The 16947-nt window shown below is 43.6% G+C and overlaps 1 protein-coding gene across 3 annotated transcripts; it reads left to right on the top strand.

Annotated features, from left to right (window-relative positions):
- Positions 1 to 1071: 1071 nt before the first annotated feature.
- ELP5 (elongator acetyltransferase complex subunit 5) lies at positions 1072 to 16347 on the top strand. 3 transcript variants are annotated; one of them, XM_030188285.1, is made up of 8 exons: positions 1072 to 1100; positions 9040 to 9100; positions 10564 to 10644; positions 12740 to 12960; positions 13434 to 13612; positions 13961 to 14065; positions 14333 to 14433; positions 15774 to 16347. In XM_030188285.1, exons 3-8 carry the CDS (start codon positions 10622 to 10624, stop codon positions 15880 to 15882), a joined length of 738 nt encoding a protein of 245 aa, XP_030044145.1. In that variant the 5' UTR covers positions 1072 to 1100; positions 9040 to 9100; positions 10564 to 10621; the 3' UTR covers positions 15883 to 16347. The 3 variants fall into 3 exon arrangements, with proteins under 3 accessions (XP_030044145.1, XP_030044144.1, XP_030044146.1); XM_030188284.1 differs by lacking the exon at positions 1072 to 1100 and adding an exon at positions 8064 to 8130; XM_030188286.1 differs by lacking the exon at positions 1072 to 1100 and having other exon boundaries at positions 8659 to 9110.
- Positions 16348 to 16947: the final 600 nt, after the last annotated feature.

Genomic DNA, 16947 nt, shown 5'->3' with positions numbered 1-16947 from the left:
TAACCTCTTTAGCCTTTCCTCATACCAGAGGAGTTCCATCCCTTATGTCATTGTGGTCACTCTTCTTTGAACCTTTTCTCATTCCACTATATCTTTTTTGAGACACGATGACCAGAACTGAGAGCAATACTCAAGGTGCGGTCGCACCATGGAGCGAAACAAAGGCGTTATAGTATTTTCGGTCTTCACCATGCCTTCCCTAATAACAATTCCTAGCATCCCGTTTGCTATTTTGGCCGTCGCCACACACTGAGCAGAAGATTTCAGCGTATTATCTACGACAACACCCAGATCTTTTTCTTGACTGCTGACCCCTAAGGTGGACCCTAGCATCAGGTAACTATGATTCGGATTATTCTTTCCAATGTGCATCACCTTGCATTTGTCCACATTAAATTTCATCTGCCATTTGGATGCCCAGTCTTCCAATTTCCTAAGGTCTTCCTGCCATATTTCACAGTCCACACATGCTTTCACAACCTTGAACAGTTTTGAATCATCTGCAAATTTAATCACCTCATTCGTTGTTCCGATTTCCATATCATTTATAAATATGTTAAATAGCACAGTTCACCCTCTTCCATTGAAAGGACCATTTAACCCTACCCTCTCTTTTCTGTTCAATAACCAATTCCTAACTCACACCAGAATCTTGCCTCCTATCCCACGACTCTTTAACTTTCTCAGGAGTCTCTCATGAGGAGCTTTATCAAAAGATTTCTGATAATCTAGATCAGTGATGGCGAACCTTTCAGAGACCGAGTGCCCAAGCAGCAACCCAAAATCTAATTATTTATCGCAAAGTGCCAACAGGGTCCCCCCTCCCTCCCTCCCAGTTCCAGGGTCCCCCCTCCCTCCCTTCGAGTTCCAGGCCCCCCCCCCTGGGGTTAGGGCGGCAGCAGCGGTAAAAAGCATGCAGGCTCGGCTAGGTGCTTAGTTCAGTTTTCAGTTTTTCCTTCTCTCTCTCTCTCAGTTCTGGTCCCGCCCTCATTTCCTGTTTCCACAAGAGACCAGAGCTGAGAGAGAGAGAGAGAGAGAGAAGGGAAAACTGAACTGAGCACCAAGCTGAGCCTGCATGCTGCCGCCCTAACCCCGACCAGGTAAAATAGATTACTTTTAAAATTCGGAGGGAGGGGGCCTGGAACTTGAAGGGAGGAGGGAACGAACTTCCGGTGGGTGAACGAACTTCCGGTGGGTCTCTCCTCCGCTCCAACACAACTTTGAACTGCTAGCGCGATCGTGCCAGCAGTTCATAGCGGCAGGACGACTCTGGCTGAGGCGACGGCGCGCCTGCCAACAGAGAGGGCTCTGCGTGCCCTTTCTGGCACGTGTGCCATAGGTTCGCCATCACTGATCTAGATACACTACATCAACCGGCTCACCTTTAACCAAATGTTTATTCACGCCTTCAAAGAAATGAAGCAAATTGGTGAGGCAAGGCTTCCCTTGGTGGACAAAACAGCATAAAATAATTAAAAAAAAAAAGCGAATCCATATTACAAATGCAAATAATATAAACCAGATATAATGTTGTGACAAGCACCTGTTCAAAATACCTTCTGCTGTTTCCAAACAATCTCATAATACTCAACCAGGGCAACCCAGAACTGTAGCCATCACTTGCTGAAAAAAAGAACACCTTCATTTGTTTTCAAAACAAAGGCACATTTGTTAGCAAGCAAAGTTCAGCCTTTAGAGAGTTCCATAAAACAGGAGCTGCTACTTAGAAAAAGCAGGACAGGGCTCAGTTAAACTTGTTGATGAGTTGGGACTTTCACAGGCAGATGATCAAAAGCCCCGCGCTGTTCCAAACAGCGCTCCAAAATAGCACTGGAACAGCGCGGGGCGCTATTAGACCTATGATCAGAGATAATGCATGCAAATTTAAGCAGCACAATTATCTCTGATCATGGGGCAGAAGTGCGGGAGAATTGTGCCTGAGCATGCGCTCAGCACAATCCTCCCGCACTTGTTTGACAGGTCTGGGCTGGAGACGCCCATCTTTAAATCGGAAGATGGACGTCCTCAACTGCCCTGTTGCAGGGATGGCCAAATTTCAAGGGGGTGTCGGAGGTATAGTGACGGGGCAGTAGAGGACGTCCAAATTTTGGACGTCTCTGCAATGGGCAGTCAAGGACGTCCAAAATTAGATGTTTCTATGAGAAAGACGTGAGAAAGATTCCAAAACAGTACAATACATTTTATGCTGCTTGTCCTAGAAATAAGCAGTGGATTTTCCCCAAGTCCATCTTAATAATGGCATATGGACTTTTCTTTTAGGAAGTTATCCAAACCTTTTTTAAACCCCGCTAAGCTAACTGCTTTTACCACATTTTCTGGCAATGAATTCCAGTTTAATTACACATTGAGTGAAAAAGTATTTTCTCTGATTTGTTGTAAATGTACTACTTTGTAGCTTCATTGCGTGCCCCCTAGTATTTTTGGAAACAGTAAACAAGCGATTCACGTCTACCCGGTCCACTCCACTCATTGTTTTATAGACCTCTAGCATATCTCCCCTTAGCTGTCTTTTCTCCAAGCTGAATAACCTCTAGCCGCTTTAGCCTTTCCTCACAGGGAAGTCGTCTCATCCCCTTTATCATTTTTGTCGCCCTTCTCTGTACCTTTTCTAATTCCACTGTATTTTTTGAGGTGTGGTGACCAGAATTGCACATTGTTCTGTTTATTGAGCAACTAGCCATGTAAAACTCAATAGAGGTTTGACAATTTCAGAATTCTTAGCTGGAAGTCCATGTTTTAGTAATAATGTGGCCTAGGCTGTCTCCGACAGGAAACACCAGCAACATCCAAAGGACAAAGTCCAGCTAGAGTGACTTGGCAGGAGCTCTATAAGCTGTTACATGTCAGATTGTAATTAGTAAGACATGATTATTGCCTTACCTGATTAAACAACATTTATGACATGAAAATCTAATTTAATATCTTCCCCGCCGCTTACCTACTTTGCTGAGTCAGGAGCCAACGCAGTAAAGCATATCAGGTTTTGCACATAGGTTATCTCGGCTTTTGCGCCCAATTTTGGGTGCGTCCTATGTAGAAATGAGTTTTACTGCACGAGGTAACTGTGTGCAAAGCCTCGGGTAGACACTACATAGTAACATAGTAGATGATGGCAGAAAAAGACCTGCACGGTCCATCCAGTCTGCCCAACAAGATAAACTCATATGTGCTACTTTTTGCGTATACCTTACCTTGATTTGTACCTGTCCTTTTCCGGGCACAGACCGTATAAGTCTGCCCAGCACTATCCCCGCCTCCCAACCACCAGCCCCGCCTCCCAGCACTGGCTCTGGCACAGACTGTAGAAGTCTGCCCAGCACTATCCCCGCCTCCCAACCACCAGCCCCGCCTCCCAGCACTGGCTCTGGCACAGACCATAGAAGTCTGCCCAGCACTAGCTCCGCCTCCCAACCACCAGCCACTGGTTCCGCCACCCAATCTCGGCTAGCGCACAGCACATTGAAATCCGAGCTAATGAAGCTATTAGCTATTTTGTGCAGAAGCAGGGATTGTGTGCAAAAGACAAGGAAGCTAAATGCAATGCCGGGGCTGTAACGTAAGGTTTCAGGAGGGGTAAAAGATTAGCTCCTTTTTCTGTTTCTTCACCCACCACTCTTTTCTGGCTTCCAGGAAGAGCATGGGTTAAAAAAGAAAAGGCAAAGCTGCAGTGGCGTAGCCACAGGTGGGCCTGGGTGGGCCGGGGCCCACCCATTTACGGCTCAGGCCCATCCAACAGTAGCACACGTTTAGCGGTAGCTGGTGGGGATCCCAAGCTCGGCCAGCTGAAGACGTCCCCCTGATGGTAATGAAAACATTACTCTCTACGATACCAGCATCTGCGCATTCTCAGTTTTCAGCGCATGCCCGCTGCAGACTGCCAAGGTGGAAAGAAGCATTTTCCCACCAGCGGAGATATTTTTTTGGTGGTTGGTGGGAGGGAGAACACTTGGTGCCCACCCACTTCTTGTCTAGGCCCACCTAAAATCTGTTGTCTGGCTCTGCAAAGCTGAGGAAAGAATTTTCAGAAAACGAAGACAGATAAAGACCATTTGTGACCATCTCTGGGAAGAAGTGACTAAAGTAACATCCAAAATGTTGAGCATTACTATGTTACTATGACAAATCAGTCTGCCCAAGAGTCACACTCATTATCAAGTCATGATTAAATGAACAATGAATTTATTTTATTTATTTATTTATTAGGATTTATTTACCACCTTTTTGAAGGAATTCACTCAAGGCGGTGTACAGTAAGAATAGATCAAACATGAGCAGGAGGCAATTAGAGCAGTAAAAATATTCGAACAACAATACAAAGTATGGCATGGTATACTACTTACAATGACAACACAATATGTACTAGAACATTATAATTGGTAGTGAGGGGTAAAGGGAAAGTTGTAACATATAGACAGTGCTTTTTTGTAGGAAAAAAGGTGCAGGTACTCATTGTGGGCGGAGTCACCACATATGACTCCACCCCTATTATAGCCACACCCATATTTGCCACACCCCTTATACCAGCCATAGCGCATACAAGCAGACATCATTGAAAATATTATACTAGTATAGGAGAAAAAAATAACGTGATTTTTTTTCATCATAAATCATTTCTGTAAGCTGTTACAGCTCCAGTATATCCAGAGCAAAATAAGACAGCAAATGTAAATTCTCAAATTGGACATATTCCAGACACTAAAATGAAAATAAAATTATTTTTTCTACCTTTGTTGTCTGGTGACTTTGTTTTTCCACCAAGGCTGCATGCCTGAAGTTATCATTCCTTTGTTCTTCATTAGAAAATTAGAACTTTTCAGCCCATGCCTGGAACAGGAGTAAAAACAGGACTGAATTAGTCTGTCACTGGAAGTAATAAAAATAAACACAGCTGGTCCAGCCGGTTCCCCACACTGCACAGGGCCTGACTTTTGCCCCTAGGCTGCTCAGGACCCAGGATAGAAAGACTGCTCAAAAAGCTACTAAGGGTGAGTGAGCCCAAATCATGGGTCAACAGTGACACCTAGAGGCCAAGCTCAGGCTCCACATTAACCAATTTCCAAAAGGAGAATTTATAGCCTCTGGGCTGAGGGAAGACTGGGAATTTTACACAATTCAGCTGAGCAGGAGCTAGAACAGATATTCAGTGCCTCTTACCCTGAGCCACTAAATATCCTCTCTGACTGCCATCCGGTTAGTGCCGGGACAGAAATTACACCCACACTACAGATATACAGTGCCATAACTGAATAGCTAACCAGGTCTTCTGGCCATATATAATGCTGTTCTGATTATGTTCAGTTAGCTATCCAGGTTTGGTACTTTATATAATTCACACCCAGGTAACTTTCAAGTACAGTACAGTCTCAATTATCCGACGTAAATGGGACTGAGTTATTGTTGGATAAGTGAAAAATCGGATAGTACAGAAAACAATGGTAACCCCTTAAAAATGCACAAAAAAACATATTTTATGCATGAAGAACAGGCACCAGGTATCTATATTTAAAATACAGTATGGTTTATTAACACTAACCAGCAGCGTGTAAAGCAGGAAAACAGGAAGAGAATCTATACACTTCTTAATGACATAGCGATTATGTCATCGGGGGGAGGGGTCTGTTGGATATGCCAAATGGTCAGGTAATCGAGACTGTACTGTACCACCAAACAGATATCTAGTTATAGCGGTTGGCACTGAGGGCCCAATGTGCCCACTAAGTGCCTTTATTTTTTTTTTTTGTAAAGAAATATCTTTATTGTCATTATAAGAACAAAACAAAGGCACATAGACAGTGCAGCACTGAAATCCTTGTGACTCTGGGCAAGTCACTTAACCCTCCATTGCCCACCGCATTGAGCCTGCCATGAGTGGGAAAGCGCGGGGTACAAATGTAACAAAAAAAATCCACAATACAGCATTGCAAATAACAAAGCAAGTTCTGGAGCACTGACAAATGCATTTTGAATATAATCTGCCCCCTTTCACAGATTCCTTGAAAACTCCTTAAATCCGCCTGTCCAACTCCCGTTACATCCCCCCCCCCATCCCGATCCCCTCCTAACAGAGGGAATGCAAAACCTCACAAGTTTGCTATTGTTTTCAATAGCGATAGCAATTGTTTTGTTCTGACGGTCTGACCAATATGGCAGCAAGCTCTGTCCACTGCCTTCATCTCACATAATGGGTCAGATAGGATCATGCCGACTCCTGTCATTAAACCTCCTTGGAGGTACCTGGTCCCTGCCAGTGTCACTTTGCCAAGTTCACCATGACCACTGAAGCCTGTAGCTTGTATGTGTCAGGACTAGTCTCTTAGCGTGGCGGTTGTGCAGGAGGGGTCGCTTCCGCTTTTTCACATCATGCTGACTCTGTCATTAAACCTCCTTGGGTCCCTCTAGCTCAAACAGGTTAGATTGAGGAGGTGGTACGAGGCTATCTAGCCCATTATATAGGTTGAAGCCAGTAGACAGAGATTGCCACCACACTGGTTCACCCAAATCAATAACAAATGCTATTGACAACAATAGTAAAAAAATATTAGAAATAACAAACTGACTATGCGTGGTTCATCTGTAAAACGTCAAAAGCTGTTCCAGTTGGATAGGCAGAACCTTAAAAGGTAGAGGACTAAAGATTTTTTTTAACTTATTTGACAGATTTTTTTTATTTATTTGAAAGCTTCCCATAAGTAGTTCCATAACTATCATGAAATAAAAACTGAATATCACTAAAACAACTTAAAAGATTATTGTAGCTGGTGGAAGATGTATTTTCTGCTCATTTTTCTACACTGTTCTATACAATACAGGAATACATGGCCAAAAGTCAATGAGGATATCCTGTTTACTGTTGGGTTAATCTGCCTTGGGAAGCCTGGTGTTATAAAGATTGGAAGAAAAATTAAACTCTCCTTTCATTCGGGCACATGGAATCACATCTTCACCTCATCTCTTTTGTACAAATGGATTATTCTGTTTTGAGCATGTTTCAGAGACAAGTGGTTTTCATAAGTCAAAATAATAACTTAAATAAATATTTTGCTTCATGCAAATTTCTAATTTGTTTAAATATAAGCCCCTAAAGCAGTCCACTGGTTTTCTTATATTTTGTCCTTATGATGACTTATACTGTGCCAAAACTCGAAAGTGAGACAGAATAAAATAATTCAGTAACATCCAAAACATATTAATTAACATTATATTTGTTTTTGCATTTGGGTAATAACTGAGAAAATGTTGGTGAAAAATAACTTGAAGAAGAAATAAATATATATTACAGAACTGGAAAATGTTGTCACATTTAGCCAGACTCTGGACTTCTGCATAAAAGTAGCTTTGCCCTCATTATTGAATATCTTTCTTTTAAATAGTAGCAATAAACACTATTAAGTGCATTTTTATAATATACCACTGCATTCCACAAAACAAAAGGCGCAAGTTCCCACAAACCATCTAGCTCCTTTGATCTAAACAATATTTTAAATGCTCCCAGGTTTCAACCTAATTCATGTTTAATGTGGAATATAAGTATCATAAAGAAATAGAAACTCTGAATGCTCAGCACCTGATTCTCCTAACATGATGTCTGTTTTAGTGACCCTTTACCAGGAGAAAAAAAATCTCTGCACGATATAATGCATGCTAGAGTGTCCCTATAACCAGCTCCTCCAAAGGACACACTGATTACGATTTCTAATAAATGACTACTCTACCTATGAAAAGTTATTCCGTTATTATGCTTCCTCTGTGTGCATCCGTATGCTACACAAGCTGGCAGGTTTGAAAATATAAGTGAGATTCAATAAAAATGCTATAAAGAACGACAAGGTGGACGCAGCAGCTCATAGGTTTCTTTGCTTTGTTTTTAGTGTAGGCAGAACGACGGCTGCGCGGGGAATGGGAAACGTAGACCAACCTAAGTGGTTTCAATTTTGTGACGTCATGCCGGCTCCGGTTCTAATTGGCTACCACAGGTGTTTGCGGGGCGGAAATAACCCTAAAGAGGAAAAATGCGGCGCGATTACGTAATCAGAGCGCGCCGCTGGCTGTTTCAATTGTTAGCTATGCTGGAGGAGGTGGTGAGCGGTGGTGGGAGCCTGATAATAATCGGTAACTTCTGGCACGGGGGTCTGTATTGTCACTGCTGTACCGAGCCTGACTTCCAGTTCACATAAGCGGTGTTCATATGTACCATTTATTTATTTATTGCATTTGTATCCCACATTTTCCCACCTCTTTGCAAAGTTTGCAGGCTCAGTGTGGCTTACAAGACATCATGGATCGTGGAAATATAGCAATCGTGGGTTACATTGCATGTCATCTGACTGCATATGATAAGGGACTAGAACAGTCAGATAACCAAGTTCCAAAAGGGAGATTTGAGGGCCTCCTCCATTTCTTATAATCGTATCAGGGTGCACTGTGGGACCTGCAGTAAGGTGGGATGCAAGTTTAACATGGAGTTAGCCAAAAACCTGAAACTGCATGACTTGACAGCTGTAAGGATCCTAGTTTTTAATCACACTGCATGCATGTGCTTGAAGTTCTGCTTGTCTTGAATTCATGTATGTTTGGAGTAAAACCAGGACTAAATTAGCACGTTCTGATGGAGTCAGGTGACCCTAGATGGGGTTAGCATGGTGCTTTGTGTAACCTCTTGCTGTGATCACTTTTGTGTCCCCTTTATACAGAGCTACCAAGTGATCCAGTTGCAAGAGAAAGGTTGCCGAGTTGTCCTAGATTTCTGACAATTGCCATTCTCATGCGTTCTGGTACCTGCCATGCTGATTTCAGACGGGAGAATAGTGGAGCACAAATATCAATGCATTTTGGTTTTAGCAGTCTCTATTTCTCCCAAATGAAATCAGCACTGCAGGTTTCACCAGGATAAGATAGAAATCCAGAAGTGGCCAAAAATCTTCTTTCTTGAACTGGCTGATTTGGCAGCTCTGCATCAAATTCATTGGTGTAATACCCCATGTGCTGTTTACTCTGTGTAACCTGTTCCCTTTTTCACAGATGACATCAATTGCTGCGGACGAAGCTTGCTGAAGTGTTTCCTGGCGGCTGCAGCACATAAGTGAGAATGGGTATAGTCACTGTCCCGGGATTTGGTGGAGCATTGCAACAATGCAATGATGAGCAGCACAGCAGCATCACAGTCTACATTGCAGTGGCAGATTATCTCCTCATTGCTCCCATGGGAAATAAAATCTCTGCATTTTATCCCGTGTCCCCAACTGGCTCGCATTCTCAGTTTATTGGCAGTGATTTGAACACAGAGGAAGAGGAAAAACAAAGAGGGGCCATTATTTTCAGATTAAACTGATGATCCATGCCTGGTCCTACATCATTGCATGCAGGAAGATATAGTCCTTAGCTTTTTGGGGGGCAACTCAAACCTGTTGGTGCGAGGCATTATACCTCCCTGTATTTAGAGATACCAATTTATGTGCTCCACTGTCAATCAGTATACGACTGTGCACTCACTGATCGACCCCTGAGGAAGGCTTTTGTAAAAGCCGAAACACGGCCCGTGTAGGGTCAGGATAAAGTTTGTGTTTTGGAGCATCTTATCCTGGTATTTTGTTTGATCTCTTGAAGCTGGTTTCTTTTCCACATCCTTTCGTGCTAAGGGATAGTGTCTCCCAGGCTGGAAGAAGGAGTACTGGAGTAACCTAATAGTTAGAGCAGTTGGCTGAGAACCAGGGGAGGCAAACCAAAACAGTGGAAGAGACTACACAACCTCACGTCAAAGGTGTCCAACAAAATCTTTATTGACGCTTCACGAAGACTCAACACGAATCGTGTTTCAGCCTATATGGCCTGCATCAGGAATCTAGAAGATCAGTAAAGAATGTCAAATTATATCATCAATACTCTCAATAGAAAACAGTTGACGATCACCTAACAAGCCACGTAGCAAACTGAAGTTTGTATTGACAACCGTGTCACGCAACACAAACTACTTTGCTCATAGCATTTTCTTTTGCATGACATGGTAGTCAGTAGGAGTTTAACTATCAGTTCGCTACGTGGTTTGTTAGGTGATCGTCATGTTCTTCACTGATCATCTAGACTTCTGATGCAGGACATATAGGCCGAAACACAATTCGTGTCGATTATTTGTGAAGTCAATAAAGATTTTGTGCGACACCTTTGATGTGAGGTTGTGTAGTCTCCGCTGTTTTAGTTTGCCTGTGTTGGATCTGTGGAGGATAGTTCTTCTGGTTTTGCTTTCGCTGAGAACCAGGGGAGCCTGGTTCAAAGCCCACTGGGTCTCCTTGTGATCTTTGGCAAGTCATTAACCCTCCCATCGCTTCGGTTTGTGAGGCCTCCAGGGACAGAAAAATACCTACTGCACACTGCTTCGATACCTCCACATATACCTCATTCGATCACTATACAACCTTGTATTTGTTATCAACCGACTGGGCAAGCGCCTTTGACGGTACTATGTAAGCCACATAGAGCCTGCAAATAGGTGGGAAAACGTGGGGTACAAATGACTGCACCTGTATTTACACCTTGCTTCTTTTCCAGGGGTGACTCTATCCATATTCTAAACTTTGATATCCCCAAGGATGAGTTGCGAGCAGGTATGGACTCAGAGGTAGCTGAGCGGTGAGTTTTCTTTTTTTTTTTTCTTCTTATTAAATATGTATATCAATTTAGGTAGAGATCAACCACCAGAGTGGAGGAACATGAAACGCTATGAGGGGCGAACAGTAGCAAAGGAATAGTGTGGCCAACAGGACACTTCCAAGGAGACACAAGGAAGACGTTGATAATCAAACGCAAGGTTTATTCATAAAAAGACTTGACACGGCACTGTGTTTCGGCAAGAGGGCCTGCCTCAGGAGTCTAAAAGTGTAAACATTCACAAAAACATAAAAATACAAAATAAAAATGAGAAAACATTGTTTGAAAGCAGAGAAATATACATACATACATTCCCACTTCAGGCACAGGCAGCTCCTTGTGACTCTGGGCAAGTCACTTAACCCTACATTGCCCCATGTAAGCTGCATTGAGCCTGCCATGAGTGGGAAGGCGCAGGGTACAAATGTAACAAAAAATAAAAATACATACATACTTTGTTATGTTATAAACAATAGGATATAGTAAATAAAATAAAATAGCCAGGAGAGGGTGTTCTAATATGTATCTTCCATTGAAAGAACATTAACCCATTAGACTAGAACCAGGGGACACAAGATGAAGCTAGAATATGGTAGATTTAAAACAAATAGGAGAAAGATTTTCTTTACTCAGCATGTAGTTGGACTCTGGAACTCGTTGCCGGAGAATGTAGTGACAGCAGCTGGCCTTACGGAGTTTAAGGGGGGTTTGGACAAATTCCTGAAGGAAAACTCCATTGAACATTATTAAAAAATTATTTTTTTGGTGGGGGGGGGGGTTGCCGGGTTCTTGAAGCCTAGATTGGCCACTGTCGGAGACAGGATGCTGGGCTTGATGGACCCTTGGTCTTTTCCCAGTAGGGTGGTGCTTAGTGCCCGCTGTTCCCATATGGCTTATTATGGGAACATTGGGCACTAATGGGTTAAAAAGCATAAGCAGAACACAGTGTACGTGCATATACCCCGTAATTCTATACATCAAGCTTTAATTTCTGCGCGGAAATTGAAGAATGTTCTATAACAATGCGTGTAACTTAATTAACTAGCTAATCAGCGCTGTTAATTGGACGTTAAACAATTAGCACTAATTAGCATTAAGATTTACACGCACAACTTGTTAAACGTCTTCTGTAACATGGTGCGTGTACATTCTAAGTCGCATAGTTGAAAAGGGGCGTGGCCATGGGTGTTTCTAAAATCTGTGTGCTTCGTTAATAGAATACACCAGTTCTGTGACTAATTTAGTCATCGGGATTTATGCCAAGTAAATGGCCGCGACTAGATTTGGTCACGTGGAGAAGTGCTCGGTGTAATTCTATACACTGTGCGGAAATTTAAGCGTATTCTATAAAATGTAGGCGTACTATACAGAATACGCCTAGGCGTGTTTTTTTTCCCCCCTGCGCAGAATTTTCAGGCACCATATACAGGGCCCTGTTTACTAAGCGGCTTGGACTCTTCAGCTTGGAGAAGAGATAACTGAGGGGAGATATGATATAGGTCGGTAAAATACTGAGTGGAGTGGAATGGATAGACGTGAATCGCTTGTTTACTCCTTCCAAAAATACTAGGACTAGGGGGTACACAATGAAACTAATAAATAGTCAATGTAAAATTGGAGAAGAGATTTCTTCAGTCAATGTGTAATTAACCTCTAGAATCCGTTGCTAGAGAATGTGGTAAAAGCAGGGTTTAAAAAAAGTTTGGATAATTTCCTAAAAGAAAAATTCATAAGCCATTATTAAGGTGTACTTGGGAAAATCTACTCCTTATTTCTAGGATAAGCAGCAAAAAAAAAAAAAATCTGTTTTACTGTTCTGGGAACCTGCCAGGTACTTGTGACCTGGATTGGCCACTGTTGGAGACAAGATGCTTGGCTTGATGGACCTTCGATCTGTCCCAGTATGGCAATGCTTATGTTCTTCATCTAGTTGTGTTGTAATTCTGATTTCAAGGATCGCTTCTTCCCTTCTTTGATATTTCTTCTTCTGTGACCTCTCACCTCTGACCTCTCACCTTTCATGACGTCTCTAACTCTCCCTCCTCATTTCCTCTAACCTCACACTTGCTCTCATCAGGCTGGTGTTTCACGATGGATTCATGGATCCCTTGAACTGGAACGGAGAAGCAGTGCTCCCAGCCTCGCCTTTCACACTGAAGGAGCTGCGTGTGTGTATCGGAGCAGACGCTAGTCCAGTCACACTGGTACTGGACTCTCTGAGTTGGATCCTGCTGCACAATCCAGTGTCTGCTGTCTGTCACACATTCCAGCACTTCCAGAGACAAGCCAAAAGCACAGGTCTGCCACCACGCAGCTGGGTACTGCCTCCATCTTCTCTCTTCCTGCATTTTGCACTCTGCCTAGGGTCTGTATCTCTGCGTAAGATAAGGGACCGTGGCTCAGTTTTAATCCCTGGCTGTCGCTAACTCTGTGTGTTTTTTAAACCTGAGCAGTCACTGGGCCGTAGCTCTCCTCAGTGCTCTGTCTCTGACTTCATGTGTGTGTGTGTGAGCTTGGGGTGAGTCACTTTATCTTCGTATTTTGGCCCCCAGTGATGGGCTGTATACATAATCTGTGAAGCATTATTCTGGAAAGCATGCATGCACAAGGTGGGAAAAATCTGTGGAAGCTTCATCAGAAGAAAGCGGTGGTCTGTCGCTACTGTTTATTTAAATTCCCAGCTCTTCATGGAGATTTGTCTGGCGCTACAAACAGATGAGGCTTGCTGTGACTCGTCTTTTCTAATCCTTTCGACGTCCCTTCCCCATCAGGCCTTAATGTGAGACAGATCATCGGCTTGCTCCATGGAGACCTGCACAAGCCGGCTGTTGTGGACAGTGTTTGCTGCCTGGCTAGCACAGTTGTCACGGTGACGCAGGCCCCTTCCAGTGAAGCCCAGGGTACGGCCGTGGTCCTGCAGCGCAGGAAGAGCAGGAAAATTGTCAGGGCGGTGAGTCTTTTTTGCTATGAAGAATGGCTGGGATGGTGTTTAGTCCTCCCTGGCTCGCATGTCTGCTGCTTGGGCTGGGTAGGTGGCACTCGCAACATTTTGTGTGGCACCTAATAACCAGACAGATATTCATGAGGTAGTTCAAGCGTGAGATGCATCCCACTGCCTCAGCCTAGGAAACAGCTAATAAAAAGTGGATTTTGGGGGAGGGGGCGGTCCTTGATGTCAGCTAGATGGGAGACAGTAAAGGGGTAGTATTGCCTCAGCTGAAAATTTTAATAGCTTTTTATCATTCTGTCATATTTTTTTATGTCCTTGAATGACACTGTTTTTCCTCTTATACCACAGACTGAATATTTCACTATTCTGGAGCACTTTGCTCTGAAATCTCTTGGTCAGCATCAGCCACTCATGAAGCTGGCAGGGGAGAAGGAAGAGACGCCAGCAGCTGAGGTACGACATTGAGCGTGTGTGTAGAGTTCCTTTGGGGGGGGGGGATTCTCTGATGTGGTACAGTAAGTGGAATTCGGGGGGGGGGGGGGGGGGGGTCAAACAGAGTCACACAACATCCTGTGTCCTGATTGGGTCCTACGTGTGCAACCCGTGCTTGTACATGGGGAGAAGGCAGTAACCTTTTAAAGTTTAGGCCTTAGGGGGGACAGTTTCTCACCAGAACTCTACCTTGCTAATTCTGAAGTTTTCCTTTGTATGGCTTTCCAGACTGATCCAGCAGCTAACCTGACCTTTAACCTTCGCCTGTCAGAAGAGGAGCGACGTGCCAAGGAGAGGGTCCTACTTCCCTACCACTTGAGTGCTGAAGTGTAAGCGAGATCCACGCCGTCTGTTCATACATTTCTCTCTTTGTTCCTCCCCTTGTTTATATGCCCCGGGGAAATGTATTTATTTATAAGGATTTATTTACCGCCTTTTTGAAGGAATTCACTCAGCAAGAATAAGTCAAACATAAGCAATAGACAAGTACAGCAGTAAAAATATTCAAGCAGCAATACAAAGTAAGGCATAGTATACTGCTTACAGTGTCAACACAATATGAAATACAACATTTTAATAGACAGCATAGGGTGTAAGCAAAGATGGAGCGTATAGATGATTTTCTCTCTCGGTTTCTAATCCCAAACTCTGCTTCTGACCTCCAGGATAAGTCACGTGGAGGCTCATTTTCAAAGCACTTAGACTTACAAAGTTCCATAGGTTACTATAGTATAGGAACTTTGTAAGTGTAAGTGCTTTGAAAATACGCCTCAAAGTAACTTTGTAAGTTTAAGCGTATTGAAAATATGTCGCTATGTAACTTTGTAAGTCTATGTGCTTTGAAAATAAGCACCGTGATCTCCCTGTGGAGGAGTAGCCTAGTGGTTAGTGCAGTAGACTTTGATCCTGGGGAACTGAGTTTGATTCCCACTGCAGTTTCTTGTGACTCTGGGCAAGTCACTTAACCCTCCATTGCCCCTGGTACAAAATAAGTGCCTGAATATATGTAAACCGCTTTGAATGTAGTTGCAAAAACCACAGAAAGGCGGTCTATCAAGTCCCATTTCCCTTTTCCTATTTGAGATTCTACATGGAATGTTGCTACTATTTGAGATTCTGCATGGAATGTTAATGTTGCTATTCCACTAGCAACATTCCATGTAGAAGCCTGCCCTTGCAGATCAGCGACGCGGCCGCGCAGGCTTCTGTTTCTGTGAGTCTGACGTCCTGCAACTGCAGGCTGATCTGCAAGGGCAGGCTTCTACATGGAATGTTGCTAGTGGAGGAGTAGCCTAGTGGTTAGTGCAGTGGACTTTGATCCTGGGGAACTGAGTTCGATTCCCACTGCAGCTCTTTGTGACTCTGGGCAAGTCACTTAACCCTCCATTGCCCCTGGTACAAAATAAGTGCCTGAATATATGTAAACCGCTTTGAATGTAGTTGCAAAAAAAAAAAAAAACTCAGAAAGGCGGGATATCAAGTCCCATTTCCCTTTCCCTCAAATAACCAGAGTGTAATACTGTTACTGCTTCCAAAGGGAAGATGCATTCTTATGTATCAAAATCCTCAAATTGGTATCCAGCTGTTCCACCCTAGAGGTGGCTGTATGTCTGCTCTGAAAGTTCTGTGTTTCTAGGCCAGTTTTAAAAGAATCCTTCCCATCTCTCAGGAAGAGCTCCCTGCTGCAGTCCCACGCTGGGGTGGCAAAGATTTATTATGAACCAGATGCTGCGGACGATGTAGATGAAGAAGACCCCGATGATGATTTGGATGTCTGAGGGGTGGGACTGGAGGAGACAGACTGATGAACGCACGGTGGCGGATCCTTTGCGCAGTGTCGCTGAAGGACAGCGGTGGCCATGGACTCTTTTTTTTCTCCCCGTTTGGGACTCATCAGAGAGAAGCTTTAGCCTGGGGTCTTCGCATCCTGTAGCTCCCATTCTAAAAGAGGCCCGACATGGTGCATGAACCCCTGAGGCAGGCGTTTGTACGCCAAAACACGGCCCGTGCCTGGTCTCTTTTAGAATTAAAAAGGACTACACTTATCTCAATCTTGAAGGCCCAGTTGCGCTTTTTTTTTTTGCTATTAACCCCATACTGCATAGAAAGCGAAGGTATGCACTTACTTTCAGAGGGGAAAGAGGGAATAGACAAATGGATATCAGCCACTTGAAAGAGAATTAGCAGGCAGACAGGAAAGCAGAAAAGGAAAACTGGAACCAACAGGATGGAAAAATAAAACGTCCAGACAACAAAGGTAGAAAAAAAAGCATTTTATTTTGAATATTTTACATGATCCCTTGTTCTGTATTTGGTGAGGGTCTGTCGGTGTGATAGTAATGGCAGGTGGGGAAATCGGACGGGAGTAGAGGCCCTCCTTTATTTTTTATTTTCTGACCTGGGCCTTTCATATCTAACATCGGTCCTGACCCCTTGCTTGTAGGGATCCCCAGCTGAGGACATCCTCCAAAGACAGCCAGAACTGTCTTCCATCAAGCTCTGCAGTCAGTGATATCCTTGAACCACCGACAACTAAGCATGCATGGGGTGCTAGCGTTAGTGGCTTAGGGACATTGCTGTTGCCTGCCAAACTTGGTAAATGGGAATTCTGGCCACCTTCAGAGAAAGTCTTCAGCTGATAGAGCTTGGGGATCCTCGTTAGCTAAAATATTTATATTTTGAGCTGGAGGTAGGGTGGGGCAGAGAAAATTTTGGATTCAGGCCCACCCAAAATTGGCTATGCCAATGGTACCCTGTCACCAGACAAGAAACGTGACCTGAATGGGGAATTGTTCTTGTTATTAACATGTCTGTACTTAACTTTATTTTACTGCTTTGTCTCT

The sequence above is a fragment of the Microcaecilia unicolor genome, chromosome 14, assembly GCF_901765095.1.
Source record: "Microcaecilia unicolor chromosome 14, aMicUni1.1, whole genome shotgun sequence".
NCBI lineage: Eukaryota > Metazoa > Chordata > Amphibia > Gymnophiona > Siphonopidae > Microcaecilia > Microcaecilia unicolor.
Note: the sequence above shows the minus strand (reverse complement) of the source record. Positions and strands in the feature narration are given on the sequence as shown.